The sequence below is a fragment of the Sorex araneus genome, chromosome 5, assembly GCF_027595985.1.
Source record: "Sorex araneus isolate mSorAra2 chromosome 5, mSorAra2.pri, whole genome shotgun sequence".
Lineage (NCBI taxonomy): Eukaryota > Metazoa > Chordata > Mammalia > Eulipotyphla > Soricidae > Sorex > Sorex araneus.
Window position 1 is genome coordinate 48,651,437 of NC_073306.1, and position 26,339 is coordinate 48,677,775.

The following is a 26,339-nucleotide window of genomic DNA, read 5'->3' on the forward strand; positions in this document are numbered from 1 at the left end:
CCTGGGCCCCTATAGAACAACGATGACAAAGGCTATAGTCCTTCCTTCTCTAGGGGGACTCTCTGCCCTGCTGCCCTCTCCCCATGTCTCAGGTAATTCTCAGTGCCAAGGGACTCAGGTGTACCTGAGTTCCTCAGGCTGGCAGGTCACTGGGGAGGTGGAGGAGGTTGTAGGCTCCCTGAAAGCCTGGAAGTGGCAGAGATCATGGGCACTGAGGCAGGAATGCCCACGCCCTTAATCTCCAAGAATGCCCAGGGCCTGAGGCCCATCGACACCCATGAAAGAGGCCACTGACTGCAGAGCCACTGGGATTCTGCCCTGTGGAGGCAGGGCCAGGCGCTGCCTCTCCCCAGCCTGGTGCCTGCGAGGCAGCTCTTTTGTGACTCCAGGCCTGTGGGGTCCTCTCTGGCCTCATGTTGCCCACAGGGGGGAGGGGGGAGCTAAATGCATGGAACTCTGCCCCTGGTGCTGCTGTCTGAGGTCGGCCCAGCTTCTGCTGTGCCGGTGACTGGGACAGCAGTCAAGGGTGGGTGGGAGATGCTGCCCCACATCCCTGCCTCTGCTTTCCCCTAGACCCAAGTGCAGAGTTGCTCCGAATGGGACCTTCTTGCAGGAAGTCGAGCCTCCTCCTGGGCTTGGAAGCGACGACACAGCTCAGGGGGCCTGGCTCCGCTGCCGATGCTGGGACGCCTCCAGAGGCCAGCGGTGGGCAGCGCCTGTGACCTGGCCAGCTCTGCCCCCCTGAGCCCTAGGAGTTCTGCAGAGCTGACCAGTACCAGGAGCCCCTCAGGTCTGGTATCAACTCTTGAACATCCAGAACAAGCACCTCCAGAGGGCGCCTGCCTGGAGCAACCCCAATCCACAGCCACCAAGGCCTCTCTGGGGCCACCCAGCAACCAGGGAGGTGAACAGCCCTGCCCTAAGGGCTTCCCCATGGCTGAGGGGGCAAAGGGCGAACCTGCTATCCCCGAGCCGGCCCTATCAGCTCCAGCCCAGACCCTGCAGGAGCGTCCCTTGGCCAGAAGGACCCGCTACTGCATCACTGTCACCCTTCAGGGGTGCGGGGAGGAGGGTGAGTGGCCCAAACCGGCCCAACCAGCTCCCCACCCCTGCGGCCCTGAGGAATCCAGAGGCTGGCGGGAGCCTTCCCAGGGGCCCCGCCCCATCACGGGGTGCTCCACAGACACGCCCCAGGAGCCCGGGCAGAGAGCCCCACCGAGCCCGGGGAGCACGGGCCAGAGACGAGAACTCCAGACCGGCTGGACGCCTGGGTCCTCACACAGTGGGTGAGTACAAGCTGGTCCCAGCTGGGCCTAGGGGAGGGAAGGGCCTCCCACCTGCTCCCCGCAGGTGTCTGCTTGGTCTCTCTGCATCTCCATGAGCCCATTCATTCAGCTCTGGACTCACCATCCACACCCTGCCCCAACCCCTCCTCATCTCTCTCCCCTCACCCACAAATTACTGCCGGAACCCTGAATCTCTGCTGCTCTCCTCCCCGGACCACCTGAGGGGCTATGGGGCTTGTGTCAGGGAGAGAATGGGAGAGGGCTCCCGGTTTTCCCTCAGCCACACCCACCCCTCCTCAGTGCTGTTCAGGGAACACAGACCCCGCACTGGCTGTCCTGGGGTCAGTTGCTCTCCCTCTCAGGGCCTAGAGGTATGAGAAAAGAGGAAGGAGGAGGAGGAGGTTACAGGGACATGCTTTGGACTCCAGGTCTGCATCGAAATAGCAGGGATGCTTATTAATAACGCCTGGATCGCAGCGGTAATTATCCTGCCTGGCTCTGTCGGCGGCCACAGGCCTAGACACCCAGCTTCCCAAGCTTTGGTTTCATTTTGGATCCAAAATGGCCTGGTGTGGGCTCCAAGGTGGGAGGGCAGGTCCCCTAAGACGCATTGAAGAGGGGGTGAACCCAGACTGCTTAGGACAAGCAAGAGAGGGCACTGGCCCCCTGGGAAGTTCCCAGGGATGGTGGTGGGATCTGTCCTGTGTGATTTGTTTTGTGAGCTTGATCCTATTTAATCCTCAGGGTAGGACTAACCCTGCTCCCCACCCCCAGTGACAGTAGGGGAGCTTAGGCTCAGAGAAGTGGCAACACCTGGCCAGGGCTGGCTAACAAGAGAAGGGGCTGGAATTTGAACCTCCCCACGTCTCTTGTCTCTGTCCTGCTCCCCAGAGAGGCACTGTTGGTTTGGCGCTGTGTGGACACAGGGCTGAGTGCGACTGTCCTGCCATGGGGATGTCCTGGTTTTCTGTGACCTGGAGGAGGCAGATTGGCAGCTTTGCACAAGCTAGGCTGCCCTGGGGGTACCGGGTCATGTGTCAAAGAAGAGGGAGCTGGGGGACCCAGGCTGACTTACCTCTGTTTGGGGGGCTCAGATAAGGAGAAGCAGCGGAGGGAGGTCCTGGGGGGCAGGTGGGGCCAGGAAGGAGCACTGAGTAGATCTAGGGGCTCTACCTGCCATTTTCTGGCTACTGGGGCCTCGGGTGGGTAACGATAGACTCAGGTAGGAGGCAGGGGACTTCTTGGGACATCAAGCATCTGTGTCCCATTTCTGGGCCAGGATTGGCAAAAATGGGAGGTAGGATAGTGGGATACACTGGGGACTGCCAGTGGGAAAGCACCTGACAACTTCTGCATCCACATGTGTGCCCGAGAACCGGTGCGACCCTGAGGAGGGCCCGGCCTTGGGCTGACTGTATGGATGATGAGTGAGCACGTGCGTGTCATTGCATCTTCATGTTTCCCTGGTGTGACTTGTCTGTCTGCCGTGTCTCTAACAGCCTGTTACTGGGTGGCTCTGTGTTTGTTTTTCTGTCTGGCCGTGTATCTCCGTGAGTGTCTGCATTTTTGTGCCCATGGGACCCTGTGGGTCTGTGTTGGGATGTGTCTGGGTGACGCAGCGGTGTTTGCGGGCCCGTGGGCCCGTGGACTGGTTTGGCCTAGTTTGGGGGTGACTCACAGGTAAGCAAGGAGAATCCAAGACTTGTTGGGTTAGACCAGGCTCTTTCCCACACTCCCCCCGCCCCCTCCTCAGCCTCTCCCTTCCCAGCTCCACACACCTAGTTACAAGGTCGCAGGTCACCGTCAACAAATCCTCTTCTGGTTTGCAGCCCTGGGCAAGAGAAGCATTTCTGCCAGCTTGGGAGAGGTGTCCTGGCTCACTGGGGCGTGTCTTCAGAGCAAAGACAAAAGTGAGGAGCTATAGGCAGGCTGATTCCATTCTCGTTTTGAAGAACATTCTAGCAGTCATGATTATCCAGGCAGGGACCAGTTGTCAAATGGTGACTTCCCTGTCCCTAGAGGTATGCAAGGGGAAGCAAATGATCAAATGCCTGTGGAATGAGTAGCTGTCAGGGGTGTTGGCTGGGGCTGGGTCGAGAAAGGCTTTGAATTCTGATTGTTGGGAGGTCATTGACAATATCTGATTAGCAAAGGCCTTTCCTGTTGCTTTGACGTAGTTTATAGAGCTTCCAAATATGGTTCTTTGATTCCTGGACTCCTAAATAGAATTTTCATGTAATAGCTGCCTATGGATGAACCTAACTCGGCCTAGCAGACCAAAGCAACTGCCATGAATGAATGAACTCTTAGAACCTCGACATCTCCTACCATCAGTCCTGTCAGGGATAGGGAGCAGCACTGACCGGTGGTTGTCATTCTTGTCATTCAGAAACGGACTAGGTGCTGGAGAGGCAGCTCAGCGACTAAGCACATGTTTTGCAGGCAGATTTCAATCCCTGACACCGAATGCTCAGGGAATAATTCCTGAGCACTGCAGGCTGTGGCCCCCAAATAAACAAACCTTTCACCCCTCAAAACAAAAATGGAGTGGAGGTTTGGAGTGGGGGACGAGCAAGGGGGTGCTGCTTCATGTTGGGGAATACCAGCTGAGAGGACAGGCCTTTGCTGGAAGAAAGGGATTCTCAGTGGACAGGGGACCCGGTTCACAGGGTGGGCGCATGTGCTTGGCATCCAGGAGCGCTCTGTTTGATCCCTGGCACAATAGGGAACTTCAAGCATCATAAGGAATGGCCCTTCCAGCCAGGAATAGCCCCTGATCACTGCTGGGTGTGACTCCCCCAAACAGTCGGGGGTTCTTAGTGAGGACAAAGGGGAGGGTTGGGGGTCTCAGGAAAGGTCCACAAGCCAGGGCTACATGTAAGTCCTGTTCTGGAACTCTGGGGATGGTCCCTGTACCCAAGGCTTTGTCAGGTTCCTCAGACCCTCTCCCCACATACATTCTGGCTCCTGGAGTCCCAAAGGCAGGTCAGGCTTCGCTGGGCCTCAGTACCTTTCATCTCTGTCCCTCGTAAAACTTGAGTCACTGCTGGGGCCACAGGACAGGGTCAAAGTTCTGTGTTCCGCCAGCTTCTCAGGAGGCAGGAAGCTAGAAATGGGAGGAGGTGAGGGCAGTGGCTTCATTCTTGGCTAAGTTCCCTCATAATGATCTGAAAGCATCCTATGGGCTGGAGGAGTCGATGTAAGTCCGACTGCCCTGAGACTGGGGATGAGTAAACACTTCTGGGGTTTTTGGGGTCTGAGAAGAAAATTACCCCCATTGAGTGTGTGGCCTGGATGTTGGAGTGAGAAAGTGGGAGGCTAGACTGCTGTGTCTCTGCTGACAGGACCCCTCCAAACCAGAGCACCTGCCTATACTAGGGACACACTAGGACGATGGGCTGGTGGTCAGACACTTTGGATCAAGATTGGATGGGGTCAGCCACACTCATATATCGCAAGGGGCAATTCCTGGCTCTGTACCCAGGGCTCACTTGTGGGGATGCTTGGGCAACTATATATGGTGCCAGGGATCAAACTGGCATCATGTATGCAATGCAAGACAAAGCAAGAGATTTACCTCTACATTATTTTTCTGGTTCTGGGCAACTTTTTTTTTTCTTTTGGTTTTTGGGCTATACTTGACTTTGCTCAGGTTTTTACTTCAGGCTCTATGCAGGGATCACTCTTGGTATGTTCGGGAGCTCATATATGGTGCCAGGGGTGGAACCAGGATCAGCTGCATGCAAGGCAGGTGTCCCACTCGCTGGACTATCTCTCCAGCCCTGGGGCAACTTTCTTAACTTCTCTGAGACTTCTCCTTCATGTATATTTATAACTCAGGAATATTTATAACTTAAAAACTTACAAGTTGATAACTTATTCCTTATGTGGTATCAAACAGTCTCCCTTGAAAATTCGAGAGGCTGAGGATGAAAAGCTCCTAGCCCCAGCAGAGCGAAGCTTCAGCAGATGATGGCTGGCATTTAGCAGCCATTGCAGCATGTTCACCTGCGAGCTTGTAGGCAGCTGTGACATCTTCTTGGGCCACTATTATTACCATTTCCCATCTAGGAAAAGAGGTAGCAAGACCCCTGTTGCCTCCAGGGCAGATCAGAAAGGCAAGGAGGGAAAGCAGGATGAGCTTTGTGCAGAGATCCTGGTCTGGTAGGATGTGTTGAGTGAGGGAGTAGGAGCGGGAGTGATAGTACAGTATGTAGAGCACTTGACTTGCATGTGGCTGACCCGGGTATGATCCCTAGCTCCATATATGGTCCTCTGAGCCCCCCAGGAGTGATCCCTGAGCAGAGAACCAGGAGTCAACTCTGAACACTGCAGCCAGTGTGTCCCTAAAACAAAAACAAAGCCAGAGGAGGGGACAGGAGAGAATATGCCTGGCTGTGGATTCGACTGTAAATTCTTTTTTTGTTTGTTTTTTGGGTCACACCCGGTGATGCACAGGGGTTACTCCTGGCTCTTCACTCAAGAATTACTATGGTGGTGCTCAGGGAACCACATGGGATGCTGGGATTCGAACCCAGGTTGGCCGCATGCAAGGCAAACGCCCTACCAGCTGTGCTATCGCTCCAGCCCCTGTAAATTCTTTTTTTGTTGTTTTGTTTTGGGACCACACTTGGTGATGCTCAGGGGGTTATTTCTGGCCCTGCACTCACTCCTGGCAGGCATGGGGGAACCATATGGGATGCCAGGGATTGAACCTGAGTCTGCCATATGCAAGGCAAGGCAAGCACCCTACCTAATGTGCTATCTTGTGTCCCAAAATGTTCCTTACTTTTTTTGGGAGGGGGTGGTGCGGGAGTGGGGAAGCCATACCTGGAATAAGCTCAGGGCTTATTCCTGGCCCTGTCCTCAGGGATCACTCTGGAAGGACTCTGGGGACCATATGGAGTTCTGGGGAACGAATCTGGGTAAACAGCATGCAAGGCAAGCACCTACCCCACTGGACTGTCTCTCCAGTCCTCAACTGTAAATTCTAAGCACTGGTTGAACTTAATAGCAGCTTCTCCTGGTGACCACCTTGGAGTCAGAGATTGGTCTCTGCCAATCCTGATTCTCCCTGAGGACTCCAAGGAAGAGAATCCCAGAGGACAGCAGGAGGGAGAGTGGGGTGAGGTCCAGAGCGCGGCTCCCCAGTGCTCCCCTCAGACCAGCAGGTGCACCTACACATGCCTGAGCTGTGCTGTGCCCTGCACCCCACGGCTGACTGTGGCCAGGTCCACGGGAGGCAGTTTGCATTTCTCCTGCATGGGATCCTTCAAGGCGGCTGTCCACAGATTCTCAGAGCAGTGGTGTTAGAGTGAGGAGTGGACCTGCAGGAGAGAAGTGACCAGCTCCATGTCAGCCAACGAGTGAACGACAAGGCCAGGGAGAACCAGTTTAGTAGGAGGTGAAAGCCCACCCTCATGTTCAGGAACAGGGCCCGGGAGCAGCCTGAGCTTTCGCCTTTCCCGCTCCTCGTCTGGGGCTCCTGGGGGCAGAGTCCCAGCCCCATCCACAGGTCAGTGGGTCACCGGCCAAGAAATGCACCTCTCTTCTTGGCTCAGACCTGTACCACATCTCCCTGAGGGGGACCCCTGAAAGTCAGGAGTGGACAGGGGAGGAAGCAGGAAAGTGTCCTGAGGCGGGCCAGGGCAGATATTCTGCCTGTGGAGAGTCACCCCCTGACCTCGCCTCTCCCCTTCTAGCACCGTCTGCAGGGAGCTGGACAGCAGCGAGCCCAGGACCCCGCAGGACAGGGTGCGGGGGCCCGACATGGAGGAGGCCGGAGGGCCCCCGGCTCGGGCTGAGGCCCGCGTGGTGAGCGCCACGCTGATGTGGAGACAGCGCACTCCTGCCCAGGATGAGGTCAGACATCACTTCCACAAGGTGTCCCTGGTGTCCAGCACCCGGGGGGACGCCTCCCGGGAGGAGCTGCTCAGCCATCGGCGAGAGGAGGTCAATGGTTTTGCCGTCTGGGAAGAGGAGACGGCAACTTACCAGGCCCCCCGGGATGGGGCAGCCTCCAAGAACTTCCAGAGCCACGGACCCATCTTTTCCAAGAAGTTTGCCCCACTGCCCAAGGAGAAAAGGCCGCCAGGGAGGCCCGGGGAGGCTGTGGACCGGGGTGATGTCCGGGTCCAAGAGGCCCGGACTGAGTCCTCCAGCGCAGCATCGCTGGCCAGGACGGAGCTTCTGGTTCCACTGCCGGGCCCCCGGGAGCCGAGCCCGCACCCTGGGGGGAGTTTGCTTAGCGGGAGCCGCCGCGAGGAGCGTCGAGTCACACGCACCGTGCGGACTACCGTGGTGCTGGGTGGGCAGGTGGAGCGTCGCATGAGCAGCTCGGTGACCTCGGTGTCCCCTGCGGGAGAGGCCCTGCCCCGGGGTCGCAATACTGCCCGTGCTGTCCGGGCAGTGGTGGTGAACCCCTCTGCAGAGGGCATCCCCAGCCGCAGCCAGGCCCTGCAGCTGCTCAGCAGCCTGGTTCCTGCGGAGCGGAGCTCCCCTGCCAGCCGCCATGCCGGGCTCCCCGCGGCCAGGCCGGGCCAGCTGCCTGAGATGGGAACAGTGGAGCCAAAGGACAACTCTTCCCGGCCATCTGCGGGGACTCCGGAGGGTTTGCGCCCCACTCAGGACCGGGAGGTCCCTATTGCCCGCCCACACCAAGTCCCCGGCAAATCCTCAGATCCTGCAGCCTCCGAGGCCTCCAGGATGCCTGGGGCGGCCCAGCCGCATCTGGCAGCGCCCTTCTCGCCCAGATTGTCACACCGTCCCCTCTCCCTGGGCCTGGCCCAGCCCCCAGAGCAGCTGGCGGTGTTCCCTCACCCCAGGCCTCAGTTCACTCTGGAGCCAAGGACCCCCCCAGCTCTGTCCTCTGTCAGCAGGGAAGGACTCACGGATTCCTCCGCTTCCACAGGGCTGCCCACTGTGAGGGACAAGGCCTCGGCTGTGCCTGGGAGGTCCTTGGCTCTATCCCCTACAGAAAGTCAGGCTCTCCCTGGCCCAGAAAGCCTCACTGCTCCTTCCTCCCCGCGGGATAAGGTGCTTAAGGACTTGGAAAATGTCCCCATCTCCTCTGTCACCCAGGAAGAGGAGGTGCAGGGTTCAGCTGCGCCCCCAGCTGCTGCCTCCTTGGAGGACGAGGCGTCTCCCAGCCAAGAAGGTGCTTCTGTCCCAGAAGGGGACAGTATACCCATGGGAAACGGGTCCTGCCTGAGGTCCCTGCTTGACCCTGACACCGAGGACAGGGTGCACCCAGTGCTGTATAGGGAGAAGGCGCCCCCGGCCGCTGAGCTGGAGGCGCCTCTGGAGATTCTTCCTGGTCTTCCTGCTGCCTCAACCTCCCAATCCACCACTTTGGTCCAGCACACAGACGGCAGCCCTAGCATCCCAAAAGAGGATGTCCTAGCTGTCCAAGTCAGCCTGACCCCTTCTCTCACCAAGGAAGAGACAGTTCAAGACCTGCATGCTGAGGTCATTCCAGCCCCTGAACAGGAGAAAGTGACCCAGGACTCAGTCCCCAGCCCCCAGGCCTCTGCTGCCCCATTTTCTATCCCCAGAGTAGTGGTGCAGGGGCCTGATGATGATGATCTCCCTGTCCCATCCTCCTCGATGGATGAGCTTCTCCCCAGTCCAGAAGGCCCCTCCGGCCCTGTGCCAGTGGATGTACAGCCCAGCTTGGGGACCTGGCCAGTCTCTGACTCCCCTGAGAGCAAGATGCTTCCGGAGCCCTCAAGGGAGGAGGAGGAGTCAGTGCTGGTGGCGGACATGGAATCTTTCCTGGACACTCTGCGGCGCATGGAGCCCCCCGAGATCCTCCGCACCCACCGGCTACCACGTGCCCCTCGCTCCTCCTACCTGACCAGGTATGCCACGCTGCCTGCCATTGAGGAGGACCAGCCTGGGCCATGGGTGCTGGGGCCTGGCCCGCAGGAAGTTCCAGAACTGGAAGAGAAGGAGCAGGAGCAGGAGCAGGAGCAGGAGGAGGAGGAGGAGGAGGAGGAGGAGGAGGAGCCCGAGAACCCCTACCTGAGTGACAACGAGAAGCTGCAGCGCCGGCAGGAGAAAACCGAGTCCCAGCCGCTCTGGGAGTCCCGCCCTGCGCGGCGCTCCGAGGTCTCTTGTTCGCCCCTGGAGATGTTGAAGAAGCACGTGGCCAGTGCCAAGGGTGCCCAGGCGGAGCCGGGGCTGGAGTGGCAGGTGGGCAGCAGGCCCACTTCCCGTCTCGGAGGCAGCATCCTTTTTGGTAACTTGGTGCCCACCACCAGAGACACTCCTGCCTTGGAACCGCTGGGCACAAAACTCTCTGCTCTGCCGCCCCACAAGGCCCCAGGGCTCAGGAAGATGCCAGGACAGCTGCCCCTTCTCTACAACGAAGGACCCCCTGCTGAGAAGCCCGAAAGTGCCCGGCCCCCGGAGGGGTGGGTGAGTGTGGCCGTGGGTGGGTACACTGGAGGGTGCCTGGGTTTGGATGGCCCTGTGAGCAGTCTTCAGCAGCGACTACTGTGTGAGGACCCGTGGCCCTGCGTCTCTCTCCCAGTCTCAGCTGCAGGAGTGTGCATGTGGATTCCCAAGGGCTTGGTAGCGCCATCTCTCAGAAGTAGAGGAGAGGAGCCCAGAGCCCCAGCTACTGGGAGAGCGCACAGAGGCCCCTGGGATCTGGAACAACATGGCATCCTCTGTGGGCTGGCTAGGGGGAGACTGGGGTTTGTGTGTGTGTGGGGGGGGGGGTGCAGGATCTGGGTGCTTGTGAGGAAGCTGCCCCATAACACATTTCATCATCCTCCACTCCAGCACCCAGCACTGAAGACCCAGAGCAAACTGAACACCAGGCCTGGCAAGGTAAGGGAGGGCAAGGGGTGGAGTTGGAGGGGCGCATCAGGAAATGGGGGGCTGGGGCTGGGGCTGACTGTTCTCACTGTGCCTCTTCCAGATCATCCTCTTCTCAGAGGCTGGCTGCCGAGGCAGCAGCAAAGAGGTCTGGGATGATGTGGCTGACGCCTCCTCCTGGGCCCACGTGGCCTCCGTCAGGGTGGTGCGAGGCTGGTGAGTGTGAACACCCAGGAATGTCTGCTTGGGACCTGGGGGTGCAGGACAGGGCGAAGTGCCCAGGTCAACCTGGCAGGAACCCACTTACCTCCCCAGAGCTCATCTGAGGGCCCATCCTCTCTCTCCCCACCCCTCACCCTGCACCTCTGTGCCCACAGCTGGGTGCTTTATGAAGAGCCGGAGTTCCAGGGCCAGAAGCTGGTCCTGCCGGAAGGAGAGGTGGAACTCCGGGCTCTGGGCTCAGCGTGGAGGACCCAAGGCATTGGCTCCCTGAGAAGGGGTGTCCGGGTAAGTGGCTGCAGAAGACTGGATGCTGCCTCCTCTATCCTGGGTCCTGGGAAGCAGCCTCAGGGGCCTGGCGTTGGGGTCTCTATGGTGTGTGGTACCAGGAATCGACCAGGACCTCCCCATACAAGGCATTGGCATTCCTATATAAAAGGGATCTTATAAGGAAACAGTAGAGGGGTTTTACTGTGACTCACCTGCAGATTCCTGATCTCAGAGCCCAATGGGGAAGAAAGCTGGCTTGGGGAAGTGAGGACAGAGAGCAGAGACTCAGCCACAAAGAGGGAAGTTGGAGGTGGTGCTGAGGGAGTCCGTTAAAGCAAGAGAAACAGGGTGGAGAGTGTTAGCAGGAGCCCTGCCCATGCTCTGCTGGTCTCAGAGTCAAGCTGAGCTGTAGGCCGGGTTTGAAAGAGAGCCACGTAACCAGGTTAGGGATTTATCAGCACCCCCAAGAAGACCAGCAGGAAGCATGACTTCTAAGCCAGGGGCTTCTCTAAATTTGGAGGGATCCCAATGCATATACAAGAGTATCTGTATGTGCCAAGTGAGGGGGCATTATTTTCTTTACACCAACTTCAAAACTACTGAAATGAAGCCAGACAGAACCACCAAGGGTTGAGAGAGATCGGAAGAGAAAGCCCTCACGTGGGGGCCGGAGTGATAGCAAAGCGGGTAGGGCGTTTGCCTTGCACACGGCCGACCCGGGTTCGATCCCTGGCATCCCATATGGTCCCCCAAGCACTGCCAGGAGTAACTCCTGAGTGCAAAGCCAGGAATAACCCCTGAGCATCGCTGGGTGTGACCCAAAAAAAAAAAAAAGAGAAAGCCCTCACTTGGAACACAGAACCCAAAGGGCTTTTTGGGCCATTGTGTGTTTTGTTTTTGAATGAAGGGAAGTGGGACCCCAGTGCCGCTGCCTCTTGATGAGAGTGGATGAAAGGTCCTAACTAGGCCAGTGGCCTGGCTGTGCAAAGGAGGGGGACAGGAGTTTTCAAAGCCTCCCCAGAACCACACAAATGCTTGTGGACAATTTATAGCAAGCTCCTTCCAATAAATTCATCTTTGTGTGGGAGGTTACGAGGTACAAGAGAAAAACAGGGGCTTTGAAGTCCCATGGCGTCGATTCGTTTGATTCATTCAGCACCTGCCGGGCGCCTCCTGTGTGTCGGATAATGGGGTGCATGGGGGACAAGGTCTCCACTGCCTTGTCCTTGCCCGGACACCTCTGTTTGTTCCCATGGGAGCACCTGACTGAGAGGACTCACTTTCCCAGGCTAGGAGTGGAAGGGACTCCCCCACCCCCACCCCCCTGCGGGAACAAACTAGACTGGGAGGGTTTGCCCTGCACCAAGCACTCGGCAGACGCTCCATAAACACTCGTTAAGGAGTGAGGCAGCAGAAATGGTCCTAGGAAGAAGAAGAGCCTGAATGTAGGGGGAAGTCACCTCCTGGAAGGAGGAGCTGCAGGGGGAGGACTCGAGGGTAAAGGAAGGGACCCAAGTCAGGCCTCAGGAAGCACCTCAGGCAAGGGACAGGAGTGATAGTACAGCGGGTAGGATGCTTGCCTTGTATACGGCTGACCCAGGTTCCATCCCTGGCATCCCATATGGTCCCCCAGCACTGCCAGGAGTGATCCCTGCGTGTAGGGCCAGGAGTAAGCCCTGAGCACAGCTGGGTGTGGCTCCCCGCCCCCACACCCCCTCCAAGAAAGGAAGAAAGTGCTTCACCAAGAGGCTGGCACCAAACTTGGCACTGACACCAAGTTCCCCAGAGGCGAGGCCAAGGGCAGGGCATTGGCACTCTGGCAAGAACTTTGGTCTTAGTCTCAAAGGGTAAGGAAGGATCAGCAAGGTTTGGTTTCGGGCTTATCTGGCAGACCTTGTACAAAAACACTCCAGACACCTGCCTAGTTTCGAGGGAGATGACCTCAGAGCTTTCCCAGAGTCCCCAGGAGCCCTGCTGGGCTGACTGGGGAGCCAGCATAGGTGTGGGGGGCTGTTTCACCCCCGTGTCAGTGGTCCACCCCTCTCCTTCCGCAGGACTATCTGACCCCACGGATCAGCCTGTACTCTGAGGAGGGCCTCATGGGGGAGCAGGTGATACTCACTGAGACCTTGGAGACCCCCCGGCACCTGGAGAGGCCCCTGAAGGTGGCTTCTGCCTCTGTCGCTGCAGGACTGTGAGTCTGGGCTGTTCTGAAACCTTTTCATTGAGCAGTTACTTTACGGGCTCCTGGGGACACAGCTCTTCTTCTCAAGAAGAGCTGTCAACTTGTGGGGACAGGCAAATACACAGTAACAATCGAGTTCCAGGCTGTGGGAGCACAGGAAAGCACTGAATCAGCCTGACGTCAGAGAAGCCTTCCTGGAGGAGACATCTCAGCTGGGATGAGCTGGTCCCACAAGGATTTTAGCTCCATGAAGGCAGGATTATATTTTGTTCACCCTAAGGCCTGAAGCTGCCATGACTCCATATATTTTATTTATCCCTAAACACACACACACACACACCTATTCTAAAATATTTTAATTGATGAAACAGGGAAAAAATGATGTATCTAGACCATTTTTTAAAAAACCTCTCTGTTGATACTACGCAGAGACAGTACAGTACAGCAGGTAGGGCACTTGCCTTGCAGCTGACCCCGTTTTATTTATATATTTTTCTGACCTGGGTTTGATCCCTTGCACCACCCTGAGTCCTGCCAGCAGTGATCCCTGAGCACAGAGCTAGGAGTAAGCCATGCTGGGTGTGGTACAAACCAGACTCCCCAGTGAGTACATTTAGCAGAGGGACCAGCCCCTTACAAAATCTCAGAGGTAAGAGAGCATGTTGAGAGGCCAGCCTGGCCAATGTAAGTGGTAAATCGGGAGAAATGAGCCCAGGAGAAAGGTAGGGAGTAAATCAGAGAAGCCCTTTGCACAGCTGGGCTGTCTTGTGTGACTGAGACAGAGGGAATCAACTTGTGAAGCAAAGGGAACAAGTATGTCCACTACAAAGAACTTTCCTGGGCCAGGCCAGAGGAAGGGAAAGTCAACTGCAAGAATTTATGGGTCCAGAGCCTAAGAGATAGTACAGTAGGTAAGGTGCTTGCCTTACACGTGGCCAACCTGGGTTCAATCCTTGGCATCCCATATGGTTTCCTGAGCCTGTCAGGAGTAATTCCTGAGTGCAGAGCCAGGAGTAACCCCAGAGTATCACCAGGTGTGGCGCCACAACAAAACAAAATAGAACAAAACAAAACTAAAAGAATTTATAGGTCCAGGGCCAGAGAGATAGTATAGCGAGCAGAGTGCTTGCCTTGCATGTCACTGACCCGGGTTCAATCCCTGGCACCTAATAAGGTCCCCACCAGGAGTGAATCCTGAGTGCAAAGCTAGGAGAAACCCTTGAATATTGCTAGGTTTAGACAAAATAACAAAAACAATAAAGACTTTATGGAGCCTGACATAGCCTTAGAATTCCCTTGGGGGCCTTTCTTCCTCCCAAACCTGCTTCTCTCCTTTAAACAGTTCCTTCTATTGATCAGTCTGTGTCCCTGGACATTTGAGGGTACAATAGTCTCTCTGCCTTCCCTCAGATGGCTACTGTACCCCAAACCCTGCTTTGAAGGCACACCCTGCATTCTGGAGCCCGGAGAGTACCCCACCTCGAAGGCCTGGGGTGCCTCTGACCACAGCGTGGGCTCCCTGAAGCCCATGACATTGGTAAGAGCACTCAAGGGAAAGTAGCTTTGTCCTGCTGTCTGGGGAAAGAGGCAGGACCTGGGAGTTCCTACTGGAGACGAGACTGGAGAAGAAAGGCAATGAGTTCAAGGGGTGACGGAGGGGGAGGGCAGGAGGCCCACCACTTTATAGAGGGTGTCAGGATCAAGTGCTCCCCTGCCCTGTCTGTCTTCTCACACCTCTGGGCTGGTGTGTAAGCTCTGTCCCTTTTGCAGGGCTGCCCAAGCGTGGAAAAGCCAGGGGAACCCAAGGTAAGAGTCTCAATCTCTGTGTGTGTCTGTGTGTTGGGGCCACGCCCTGGGTTGGCTGAGTACGAGTCTAGATCTGTGTGTGTGTGCTTGTCAATGAGCCACACCCTGGGTTGGCTGAGTATGTTTGGGTCCAGGTCACTGCCACATGCTGACACTCCCTCTTTCCCCAGGCCGTGGTGTATGAGGCCCCGGATTTTCAGGGCCAGAGCTGGGAAGTGAGCAGAGATATCTACAATCTGAGGCAACCAGAGGACAGTCAAAGCCCCCACTTGACTTCTGTGGGGTCCCTGCGAATACTTGGGGGCTGGTGAGGACTGGGGACCCTTCTTTCTGTTTCATCCTCCCACTGACCCCAGGGTGGGGAGCCAGCTGAGCTGTCCAGGGGGTCGTTTGTCTGACTCCTCTTTCCCCTTCCATCAGCTGGGTGGGCTACGAGAAAGAGGGCTTCCGGGGCCATCAGTACCTGCTGGAGGAGGGAGAATATGCTGACTGGTCTCACTGGGGAGGCTATGATGAGGTGCTGACCTCCCTACGGGTCATCCGGACGGTAAGCATAAGCAAAGCTGGGCATTTGGTTGAGGGAAGAATTTGTGTCCCCTCTGTCTGGTTTTCCTGAGGTCTATCCTCTCTCCCTCCTGCTGCTCATCCCCAGGGCACTCTAATCACCTCTCCCCAAATTGCCCATGTGGGCTGCGTCCTGGGGGTCCGGGTTCTTCATTCCGATCAGTGGGCAGGAGAGACCTGCTTGTCTCTGGCTCCAGGACTTTGGGGATCCGGCCGTGGTGCTGTTTGAAGCCATGGACTTCGAGGGGCACAGCGTGGAGGTGAGCGAGGCATTGCCGGACGTGGAACTGGAGGGGCACGGCCCCCACACGCAGGCCATCCATGTACTCAGTGGCGTGTGAGTGACGGGCTCCCGGGGGCGGATGGGGCGGGCGGGGGGCGGGTGCACAGAAGCGCCGGCCCCGCCCCACCCCGCTGACCCGCGCCCCACCCTTCCTGCAGCTGGGTGGCCTATCAGGAAGTTGGGTTCTCCGGGGAGCAGTACGTGCTGGAGAAAGGCGTGTACCGCAACTGCGACGACTGGGGCTTGGGCAACAGCGCCCTCGCCTCGTTGCAGCCGGTCCTGCAGGTGAGCACGGGCTGCGGGGCGGGCTCTCTGGTGGGGGTGGAGCTTAGTGCAGCGTCTATAAGAATGGAAGCAGCCGGCGGCGAGCTGGGGGCGGGGCCTCGGGGCGGGGGCGGGGCCTTGCCTCGGGGCGGGGCTCAATGTAGAATCATCTTGGGGTTCTGCAAGGAGACTCCTCTATACTATGCATGGAGATCTCTATATTATGGTCTCTCCCTCAGGTCGGGGAACACAATCTACACTTTGTCTCGAAGGTAAGTTGCTGCTGACGGCCTGTATCACCTCCTTTCAAACTGCTCTCCCTTTCCTTTCTCACTGCATCACTAATCGTCCTCTCACTGACATTGCTTTCCATCCCATCTGCAGATTCAGCTTTTCTCCGGCCCCGATTTCCTGGGCGACCACATCTCCTTCGAGGATGACCAGACCTCTCTGCCGCCCTCCTTCCAGGCCCAGTCTTGCCGCGTCCACGGCGGCAGGTGAGCATCCGAGGGAAGGAGGTTCCGAGAGCAAGGCAGTGGGTACCTGCTTTGATGTGCCTGATTCAAGAGGAGGGATTTATTTTCAAATGGTTTCCTTTCTTACATATTCAACCCCGGGCCGGAGCAATAGTATAGCCTTGCACATGGACAACCCAGGTTTGATTCCTGGTGCTCTATGTGGTCTCCTGAGCGCAGCTGGGTGTGGTACCCAAACAAACAAAAAAATACCCATTTAAAAAAATTTAGGTGAAATGGTCACAGTAGGGGGCCGGAGCGATAGCACAGCGGGTAGGGCGTTTGCCTTGCACGCGGCCGACCTGGGTTCGATCCCTGGCATCCCATATGGTCCCCCAAGCACCGCCAGGAGTAATTCCTGAGTGCAAAGCCAGGAGTAACCCCTGAGCATCGCTGGGTGTGACCCCCCTGCCAAAAAAAAAAGCAAAAAAAAAAAAAAAAGAAATGGTCACAGTAGTGTTAACATTTGTGATATTGGTATTCAAAGTCACCTCACCTTTACCACCACAAAAGTGCCCAAGACTCCACACTGTCCTCATGTCACTTCTAATCCACCTCTTTAGTGGAATATTTCAAGTTCCCATATCAACATCAAATTTTGCAGGTAGGGGCAAGAGAGAATCTCAACAGAAGGGGGCACATGCTTTATATGCCATTCAATTCTCAGCACTGCAGGGCATGCATGGTCCCTCAAAGCTCCACTGGAGATGACCCAAGCAGAGTCAGGATTAGCCCTTAAGCACCAAAACAAAAACAAAGCGTAGCAAAATATTTCACAGGTAAATATTTCAATGATGGATAGGAGAACATGCTTTACTTGGGATACCATATGATTCCTGAGTGCTGCCAGGAGTGACTCTTAGTCACCATGCAAGAAGTAGCCCCCAAGGGGCTGGAGCAATAGCACAGTGGTCAGGGCTTTTGCCTTGCACGAGGCCGACCCAGGTTCGATTCCCAGCGTCCCATATGGTCCCCTGAGCACCACCAGGGGTAATTCCTGAGTGCAGAGCCAGGAGTAACCCCTGTGCATTGCTGGGTGTGACCCAAAAAGCCAAAAAAAAAAAAAAAAAAAGTAGCCAAACACCACTGGGTGTAATTTCAAAACAAAAACAAACAATGAAAAAAATCATTAGACATCTCCAGTAAGAAAGAACCTTTACCCTCCCCATATATTCATAATGTATAATCCTATCTAATAAAATAAACAAGTCAGAGTGATAGTACAGCGGGAAGTGCATTTGCCTTGCACACGGCCGACCCAGGTTTGATCCCCAGCATCCCATATGGTCCCCTGAGCAAGGAGTAATTCCTGAATGCAGAGCCAGTAGTGACCCCTGAGCATTTTCGGATGTGATCCAAGAAGCCAATAAATAAATAAATAAATCACTCTCATTACTGTCATCCCGTTGCTTATCAATTTGCTCAAGCGGGCACCAGTAACATCTCCATTGTAAGACTTGTTACTGTTTTTTTGTTGTTGTTGTTGTTGTTGTTACTGTTTTTGGCATACTGAATACACCACGGGGAGCTTGCCAGGCTCTGCCATGTGGGCGGGATACTCTCGGTAGCTTGCCGGGCTTTCCAATGAGGGATGGAGGAATCAAACCTGGGTCGGCTGCTTGCAAGGCAAACGCCCTACCCGCTGTGCTATCGCTCCAGCGATAAATAAATAAAATAGTAAAATGAACAGTTATTTATTAACACTACTAATACCCAGTTCTTGTACAAATTTCTCCCATTATCTTTAAAAATGTTTTTGTGTTGAGACTGGAAAGGTAGTATGAAAGTTAAGGTGCATACTCTGCTTACATCTGCCCCTGGTTTAATTCCTAGAACTATGTGGTCCCTTGAGCATCCTGGCAGGGAGAGGGCTGGGTAATCCCAGCACTGCAGTACCCAGGTAGCATTGCATCCCTGTGTCCTCACATTGAACCCAGGCCAGGTTGACAAAAGGACCCCTATGTTTTCTGAGTACTTCCCCCCACCAAAAGAAAAAAATGCCCTTGTGAAATTGGTTGGTTTATTATTATTTTGGTTTGGGATTCACACCTGATGGTACTCAGGGATCACTCCTGATCTTAGGCCCATTCAAGGTGCCGGGGATTTGTACTAGGGTTCACCTGTTCTAAACTCTGCTCTGTGCTAGCTCTCCAGCTCTAGTTAATTTTTCTTCTTTTGGTTATTTTATTTATTTATTTTTTGGGTCACACCTGGATATGCTCAGGGATTACTCCTAACTCTGCACTCAGGAATTACTCCTGGTGGTGCTCCGGGGACCTTATGGGGAGCCAGCGATCAAACCTAGGTTGGCCATGTGCGAGGCAAATGCCTTCCCTGCTGTACTATTGCTCTGGCCCCTCTTTTGGTTATTTTAGACCACCTCAGTGATTCTGATTCTCAGGGGCTACTTCCAGTCCTGTGCTTAGGGGTGCTTGGAGGTTTTGAGGGGTGCTCAGGGGACCATGCAATACCCAGGATCCAACCTGAGTCTCCCACATATGAAACATACGCTCAGCTTGCTGAACTGCCTCTCCATCCTGAAACTGGCTGGCTCTTTTTCAGAATCCAAATGAGATCCCAGTACATGCTGCATGTGACTAATTTTGTTCTTAATCTGTCACAGTTCCCGCACTTTCTTTTAGACCTACTTTTGTTTGTTTTTTTAAGAAACCAAATAATTTACCCTCTAAATTCCCCATGGCAGAGCCTGGCAAGCTACCCTTGGTGTATTCGATGTACCAAAAATAGTAACAAGTCTCACAATGGAGATGTTACTGGTGCCCACTCAAGCAAATCGATGAACAGCGGGACGATAGTGCTACAGTGCAGTGCTAAATTTCCCATCTTCTAGATTGTGCTGATTGGTTTCTGATGCTGTCTTTGTTACCGGGGCCACACTTGACAGTGCTCAGGGCACGGGATGCCATGCCCAGGGCCTTCTTCAAACAGAGCGTGTGCTCCAGCCTGTTGGGACCTCTCCCTAGCCACATTGTTTTCTTCAGTCTGCCCTCAGTTGCTGCTGCTGCCATGCCTGCCCATGCTTGGTGTCCCCTGGCTCTGGGTCACCAACATACTGTGATGGGGGGGTGGGCAAGTAGAGGCCCAAACAGGCTCACCTACCCATTGCCCAACTCTGCCCTTCCCCAGCTGGATCCTGTTTGACCAAGACAACTTTGAGGGCGAGCAGCACATCCTCTCCGAGGGCGAGTTCCCCACGCTCACGGCCATGGGCTGCTCTGCCTCCACAGTCCTGGGCTCTCTCCGGAAGGTGCCCCTGGTGAGTGCCCCATTCAGGGAAACCCGGAGACAGGGCTTTACACTGCCCAGTGTGCTTCAGGGACTTGGATCCTGTCTTCTTCAGAGCCACCCCGGGTCTCCTGGCCCCAGGGGTGCAAAGATACTTCTGCCTCGTGGGGTTTTCTTGAGTCCTGATAGTTCTGGGTCCAGGCATCCTGAGCTACATCAGATACAGCCCGCCTTCAAAGAACCCAGAGTCAGATGGGCACAAAGGCCAGCACATGCAGGGGCTGTCCAGATGAACAAAGGGGTGCAGGGACAGGAAGGTGGGCACTTGAGGGTGGGCAGGGTCACTGAGGCAGAACGATGGATCAGTGGCAGTCTGGGGATCAGAGGGGGTCCAGGGTGTGGGGGTTGTACTGTGACATACTCAGTCCCAATAGATGTGGGGTCCACACCGAGCAAAACTAGGCAGCCCTGAGCCCCTGTTCCTGAGCTGGGGCTGTGGAAGCTGCTGGTCAGGTCGGGGATGCCTAAGTAGTGTGTAGGGTGTAGGGTGTGGATGGCTCCATGTATGCCCTACAGTTCCCCCTTCTTGCCATCACCCAGGATGTGAACATGTTACATGCATTAAGGGTTTTGGAGTAAGAGAATGTTATTCACCACAAAGCATCCTTACAATTGTTCTATTCTTCGTTAATTGTTTTTTTTTTTTTTTTACCATAACTGGTGATGTTCAGGGGTTACTCCTGACTCAGGAATTACTCCTGGTGGTGCTTGGGGGACCATATGAGATGTCAGAAATTGAACACAGGTCAGCCGTGTATAAGGCAGGCACCCTACCTGCTGTACATCTCTCTGGCCCTGTCTCCAGTGTTGGTTTCTTTCAGGGCCTCTGTGTGTGCACAGAGAACTAGTACAGCACTAGCCATCATGTTAGGGATTCTTGGAACGTGTCTCCTAAGGGGAAGGGGGACATCTTTGTGCTGTTTAATCCTCACCACAACCTTGTTAGATAAGGCGCTGTCTTCATCTCCCCATTCCAAAGGAGGAAACAGAGAGGTCATGTATTTGCTCCAGATGTCACCAGCAGGAATCAGGCAGAGGCAGGTTCGCCCAAGGCAGCCGCACTCTGGAGCCCAAGCTCTTTGCAGCTGCCAGCCTGGCTCTGTAGAGAAAGCTGGTGCAGAATTAGCTTTGGGGCCTTGGACGTGTCATTTACCTTCTCCTGCCTCAGTTTCTCCTCTGATAAGTGGGCAGAATGATGACAGCTTGTTGTTGAGGAGTTGTCTAGAGATCAGGGAAAGCCCTGGGCATAGAATCTGGCAAATGGCAAGGCCCGGATGAGTGGGCAGTGGTCCTTTTCATGACTGTTTCTACTTTTCTTTGAAGGACCACTTAGTGGGCAGGAGTCTGGAAGTGGCATTGGGTGTGCCAGGCTGGCATGAACTGACTTTTAGGATCTGGATGATACCCAACTGTCTGTACTCTGGAGTCAGGAGGGATGAGGGGCTCAAATATCAATCTGCTGTCTAGGATGCCTGGAGCGGGGCGGTAGAGTTGGGGGTTCTTGAGGCCTCACCGCTTCTCCATGCCCATGGGTTCCCAGCACTTCTCAGAGCCCTCCATCTTCCTGTACGGACTGGAGTGCTTCGAGGGCAAAGAGATCGAGCTCAGCGGGGAGGTGCGGAGCCTGCAAGCTGAGGGCTTCAACAACCATGTGCTGTCTGTGCGGATCAAGGGGGGCAGGTGAGTGGACTCGGAGGAGTGGACTCAGGGGGAGGGACTGCTGGTGGGCCAGGACTTCTCAGCAGGAGAGAACACAGGCCTTGCCCCCACCTGTCCTGGGGGCCTCTCAGGTCTCTTCTCTGCTCTGCAAAGCTCACCTCTACCTCCCAGCCTCCCTGTTTCCTCCGGGAAAGCTGACCCCCAGTAGAGGGTCCCAGCAAGAGAGCAGAGGAGGTAGGGAATGCTCTGATGTCTTTGTCTCTTCACCCACCTGCCTGTCTGCTGTCCTGTTCCTGGCTCACGCTGGACTCAGCTGGGTGCTATGTGAGCACAGCGACTTCCGGGGGCGCCAGTGGCTGGTGAACAGCTGCGAGATCACCAATTGGCTGACCTACAGTGGGACGCAGAGGGTAGGCTCCCTCTACCCCATCAAGCAGGTGGGTAAGCGTTGGGTTGTGCCTGTCTGGGTGGATGTCTTATTTCCCAAACACTACATTTGCCTACTTCTGTGACCATTTTTGCCACATTATCATTCCTCTCAAATCATTTTTGGACCATACCTAGCAGTGCTCAGGGCTGACTCTTGACTTTGTGCTCAAGGATCACTCTTGGAGGGGCTTAAGAAACTATATAGGGTGCCAGGGATCAAACTGCATTGCCCTCATGCAAGTGTTTTACCATCTATATTATCAATTCAGCCTTATTTATTTATTTATTTTTTTGGGCCATACTTGACAATGCTGAGAGTCACATCCAGCAATGCTCTGGGGACCATGTGGTGCTGGAGATCAAACCCAGGCCTCTGGCATGTAAATGTGCACTCAGTTCATTGAGCTGTCTCTCCAAGCCCTAATCTTTTTTTTTTCCCTATTCATTTTGTTTATTTATATATTTAAGTCATAAGACCTATACCATCGATATATGTTTCTCCTTAATGGACTTGATAAGAAATACATTGCCATTCAATCTCTGAAAACAAGATAATTCGTATGTGACTGAAAGCTACAGAGCTGGAGGGGCCTGGCTCGGGTAGAGCACCTGCCTGGCATGGATGTGACCCTGGATTCCACCCCAGCACAACAAAGAGAAAGAAAGGAACTTATTTCATGTGACACCCTTCTCAGAGTGAACACCTCTGCCCGGGAGCCCCGTTTCTCTTTCTATGAGTGCCATCCCTGCGGGTCTCTGCCTGCACCTGTGCATGCAGTGTGCACATACACTGATGGGGCAGCTGGGCACAGGGGCCTAGCTGTTCCTGTGCCCGTGACACCATGATGTCTTCTGTGTCCTGGTGTCTGTATGTTCTGGAGGGAGAGAGAGCACACCTGTGAGGATGTGTTCATGGTCACTTACCTATCTTGGTGAGTCTTTGTGTGCCTATAGAAACATGCTGCTAGAAGTAATCTTTCAGTGGCAGGGTGTGTGGTTGGGGGGTGTGGGGTAGGGGGAATGTGGGGAGGCATCACCAAACCTCATGTTTTACTGATGGGGAACTAAAGAGCCTGAGACATGGGCAAAGATTTGCTCTGCAATCTTGGGCAAAGACTGTATCTCCCTGGGTCTCAGTTACCGCATCTGTAAAGTGGGCAGAGCATGCGTGCTAGAGCTGTATTGAAGGTAGAAGGCAAATGAATCAAGCTCTAAGAACAGAGCTTGAGAGGCTCAGCCCTCAACCAAAATCTGTGGTTTTTGCTATTATTTCCATCATGGCCTTCCAAAGTCCCTAGCTGGCTGTGGCAGAGCCAGGTCTGAGGATTCTGGGCCAGCTTGATTTTGCCCCCAGGCTTCCATGGTTAGCTAACAGGAGTCTGGTGCCTCAGGTACGAATACATGCCTGCCTGCAGCTACCTGTGCCACCTTGTGGATGTTGGGTGTGTCAGTGCGTCTTTGTGACTGTGGGACAGGGCGACTGGGAGTGTGCTTGGGGTGTGGGTGAACAAAGGATGCCTTAGAAGCAAGGCCAAGGAAGGCTTTGGGTGGGAAAGAGGGTCTGGGAGCTTGAGGTAGTGTCACATTGAGTGCAGAGAGTGCTGGGGACCGAGGTGGGAGCACCCCTGCCCAGGGTACCCTGACTCTCACTATCCCTCCCCCACCAGCGCAGGGCTTATTTCCGCCTGTGGAATGAGGCCTTGGGAGGATTCCTGGCAATGCCAGACCATGTGGAAGACATGAAAGCAGGCCGTGTGGTGGTCTCTGAGCCCCAAGCGGGAGGCAGCTGCATCTGGTACTACGAAGAGGGGCTGCTGAAGAACCAGGTACGGAATTAGGAACAGACCCCAACCCCATCTGAACAGTACCCAACTTCGGCCAGAGTTTTCGGGTGGTGGATATTTTTCTGTTACTTGTAAAACAGCCTACTTTCTCAGAGGAAACAACAGGCCTTGTGTCCCTGGCCTTGCGGGTGCTCCTCTGTGCTCAGTTCCCCATCTGCAAGGCAAGAGTACTCATACTCTGACTTGGATTTCCTCTGACGGCACTGGGTCTCATCACTAATGACCTACATGGGGCCAGGGAGATAACAGTGAGGTTAGGGTGTGTGCTGTTCCCAAGCCTGACATGGGTTATCTCTAACCCCACTGGGCCCCCAGGCATCACTGGGTGTACACAGGTCCCCCAGCACTGAAGGGCCTGAGCAGCCCCACGTCTGCAGGCCCTAGCATTGAATCCCCAGCCCAGCTGGCTGTGTATTGCCAGGAATGGTCCTGGGGCCCCGTAAGCACCATTCAGGAGGCTCCCTCCCAAAGAACAGGGCAAGAAATACCTCAGCAGGCCAAGGGGTCCTGGGTCATCATATGATCCTTTTTTGGGCCACACCCAGTGGTGCTGGTGCTCAGGACTTATTACTCCTACTCTGCACTCAGAGATCACTCCTGGAGATGTTTAGGAGTCCATATGGGATGCCAGGGATTGAATCTGGGTTGGCCACATGCAAGGCAAATTCCTAGCCTGCTTTACTATCGCTCTGGCCCCTGATATTGTCCCCTAAGCACCACTAATAATTCTTAATAATTAATAATTATTAACCTTGGGGCTGGAGCGATAGCATAGCGGGTAGGGCGTTTGCCTTGCACGCGGCCGACCCGGGTTCAAATCCCAGCATCCCATATGGTCCCCTGAGCACCGCCAGGGGTAATTCCTGAGTGCAGAGCCAGGAGTAACCCCTGTGCATCGCCGGGTGTGACCCATAAAGCAAAAAAAAAAAAAAAAAAAAAAAAAAAAGTATGGTTAACGGTATTGTAGCTCGAGATACCTCAGTAAAAATGATTTAAAACAAAAAGGAAGGGGTCGGAGGGATAGTACAGTGGGTAGGGCGTTTGCCTTGCACGCGGCCGACCCGGGTTCAAATCCCAGCATCCCATATGGTCCCCTGAGCACCGCCAGGGGTAATTCCTGAGTGCAGAGCCAGGAGTAACCCCTGTGCATCGCCAGGTGTGACCCAAAAACCAAAAAAAAAAAATAATAATAATTATTAACCTTAATAATTCTTAAGCATGAGCTGGGAACATTGCTGGGTAGAGCCACGAAAAAACAATTTAAAAGAAAATTATTTTTGGAGGGTCACACCTAGCAGTTCTTAGGGCTTTCTCTTGATCCTGTATTCAAGGATCATTTGTACTGGGCCTCCAGGGACTATATAAGGTGCCAAGGATTGAACCCAGGTTGATCTCATGCAAGGAAAGCACCTTACCTATTGTACTATATCTCTCAGTCATGGAGGGCTCCCTGGAGGAGCTCATATTTTTCTAGCCTTTTCTAGTTTGATCCCCAGCACATCAATAGGTCCCCCAAGCTCACCAGGAGTGATCCCTAAGCACAGAGCCAGGAATAAGCCCTGAGCACTGCTGGGTGTGCCCCTCCCCCCCAAAAAAAAGCTGGGTGTGTCTAGGTGTGTGGGGCTTGGTGGGGACCCTGTAGGAAGAAACGGTACCTGATCTGCCCTGGGGCCTCAGATGGCCCCCACCATGAGCCTGCAGGTGATTGGACCTCCCAGCCTGGGCTCCAAGGTGGTCCTGTGGGCTGAGAGCCGCCTGCCCCGCCAGACATGGAGCATCAGTGAGCTGGGCCACATCTGCAGCCAGATGTTCGAAGGCCGGATCCTAGATGTGAAGGGTAAGGTGGGGCTGTACTCAAGAAGCCTTGTGGGGGCGGAGGAGGGAACAGAGTCCCCAGTTTTCACCATCTCCTGATCTCTTGCTCTTTCCCCCAGGTGGCCGGGGCTATGACCGGGACCACGTGGTGCTGTGGGAGCCGACCAAGGACAGGCCATCCCAGATCTGGACTGTCCATGTGCTTTGAACTGTCCCTCAAACCTGCAGCCCTGGAAGCTTTCCCTGGGATAGAATGTTTTTATAGGTTGTTTTGTTGTAACATAAGCTATTTTCTGATATACTCCAGGTTTCTTCGTCTCTGTTCACCTTGATACTTGGGGGTGGCTGAGGATTTTGTTCACCTGCTCTCTTCCCCTAACTGGGTTTTCTTCCCGCCACTTGGGTCCTGCTCTGCCAGCTGCTCAACAACCTCTGGGCGCACTCCATCAACCTCAAGGAGATCAACCTGAGGCCACAGATGTCCCAGGTGCTGCCCAGAGACACAGGCAGATGGTGTTTGTCAGCGTGCAGATCGTTACAACATGCCAGTCAACCAAAAGCTTACATTTGGTAGACTGGGAACACCTGTAAAGGTGATTAGAGGCCGCCTCAAAAGCCTCCGTCCCTCTCGGAGAGCCCGGCAAGCTATCAAGAGTATCCCGCCCGCACGGCAGAGCCTGGCAAGCTACCCGTGGCGTACTCGATATGACAAAAACAGTAACAACCATGGTCCTCATTCCACTGACCCTGATAGAGCCCCCAGTATGTCATCGGGCTACGCTACTAGCATGGGACAGGGACGAATGGAGATGTTTCTGGCTGGAGATGTTTCTGGCGCTCGCTCTAGCAAATCCGTTAACTGCGGGATGACAATGATACAGTGATACTTTTTTGTCTGGGGCGCAGATGTGAGGCCTCTTTAGGCCACCAGGGGGTGCCCCAGGACTAGACGCACTGATTTGTGTGTCCCTTTCTGCTGTCACCCAAATAAAGGATCCCCAGAGCCTCTAGAACTAGAGACTGGCCATGGACTAAGGGGGCTCACATGGAAACAAGTTCCTTGGTCCTGGT

At 54.8% G+C, this 26,339-nt stretch overlaps 1 protein-coding gene across 1 annotated transcript; it reads left to right on the forward strand.

Moving 5' to 3' along the window:
* The first annotated feature begins 7,055 nt into the window (after window positions 1–7,055).
* CRYBG2 (crystallin beta-gamma domain containing 2) lies at window positions 7,056–25,489 on the forward strand. The gene is made up of 20 exons (XM_055140595.1): window positions 7,056–8,442; window positions 8,539–9,704; window positions 10,074–10,121; window positions 10,213–10,325; window positions 10,487–10,616; window positions 12,653–12,792; window positions 14,194–14,320; window positions 14,554–14,589; window positions 14,760–14,896; window positions 15,010–15,136; window positions 15,351–15,490; window positions 15,595–15,721; window positions 15,940–15,972; window positions 16,085–16,197; window positions 19,363–19,492; window positions 21,062–21,201; window positions 21,494–21,617; window positions 23,277–23,435; window positions 25,131–25,290; window positions 25,388–25,489. The coding sequence occupies exons 1-20, from the start codon at window positions 7,056–7,058 to the stop codon at window positions 25,474–25,476; spliced, it is 4,626 nt and encodes a 1,541-aa protein (XP_054996570.1). The 3' UTR covers window positions 25,477–25,489.
* Window positions 25,490–26,339: the final 850 nt, after the last annotated feature.

Excerpts from the sequence above, each read along its gene's own strand:
- CRYBG2 (XM_055140595.1), top strand. The coding sequence starts at position 7,056 with ATGGAGGAGGCCGGAGGGCCCCCGGCTCGGGCTGAGGCCCGCGTGGTG. Across the intron at positions 9,705-10,073 it reads CCCGGCCCCCGGAGGGGTGG|CACCCAGCACTGAAGACCCA; the intron begins GTGAGTGTGGCC and ends CCTCCACTCCAG. Across the intron at positions 10,326-10,486 it reads GTCAGGGTGGTGCGAGGCTG|CTGGGTGCTTTATGAAGAGC; the intron begins GTGAGTGTGAAC and ends CTGTGCCCACAG.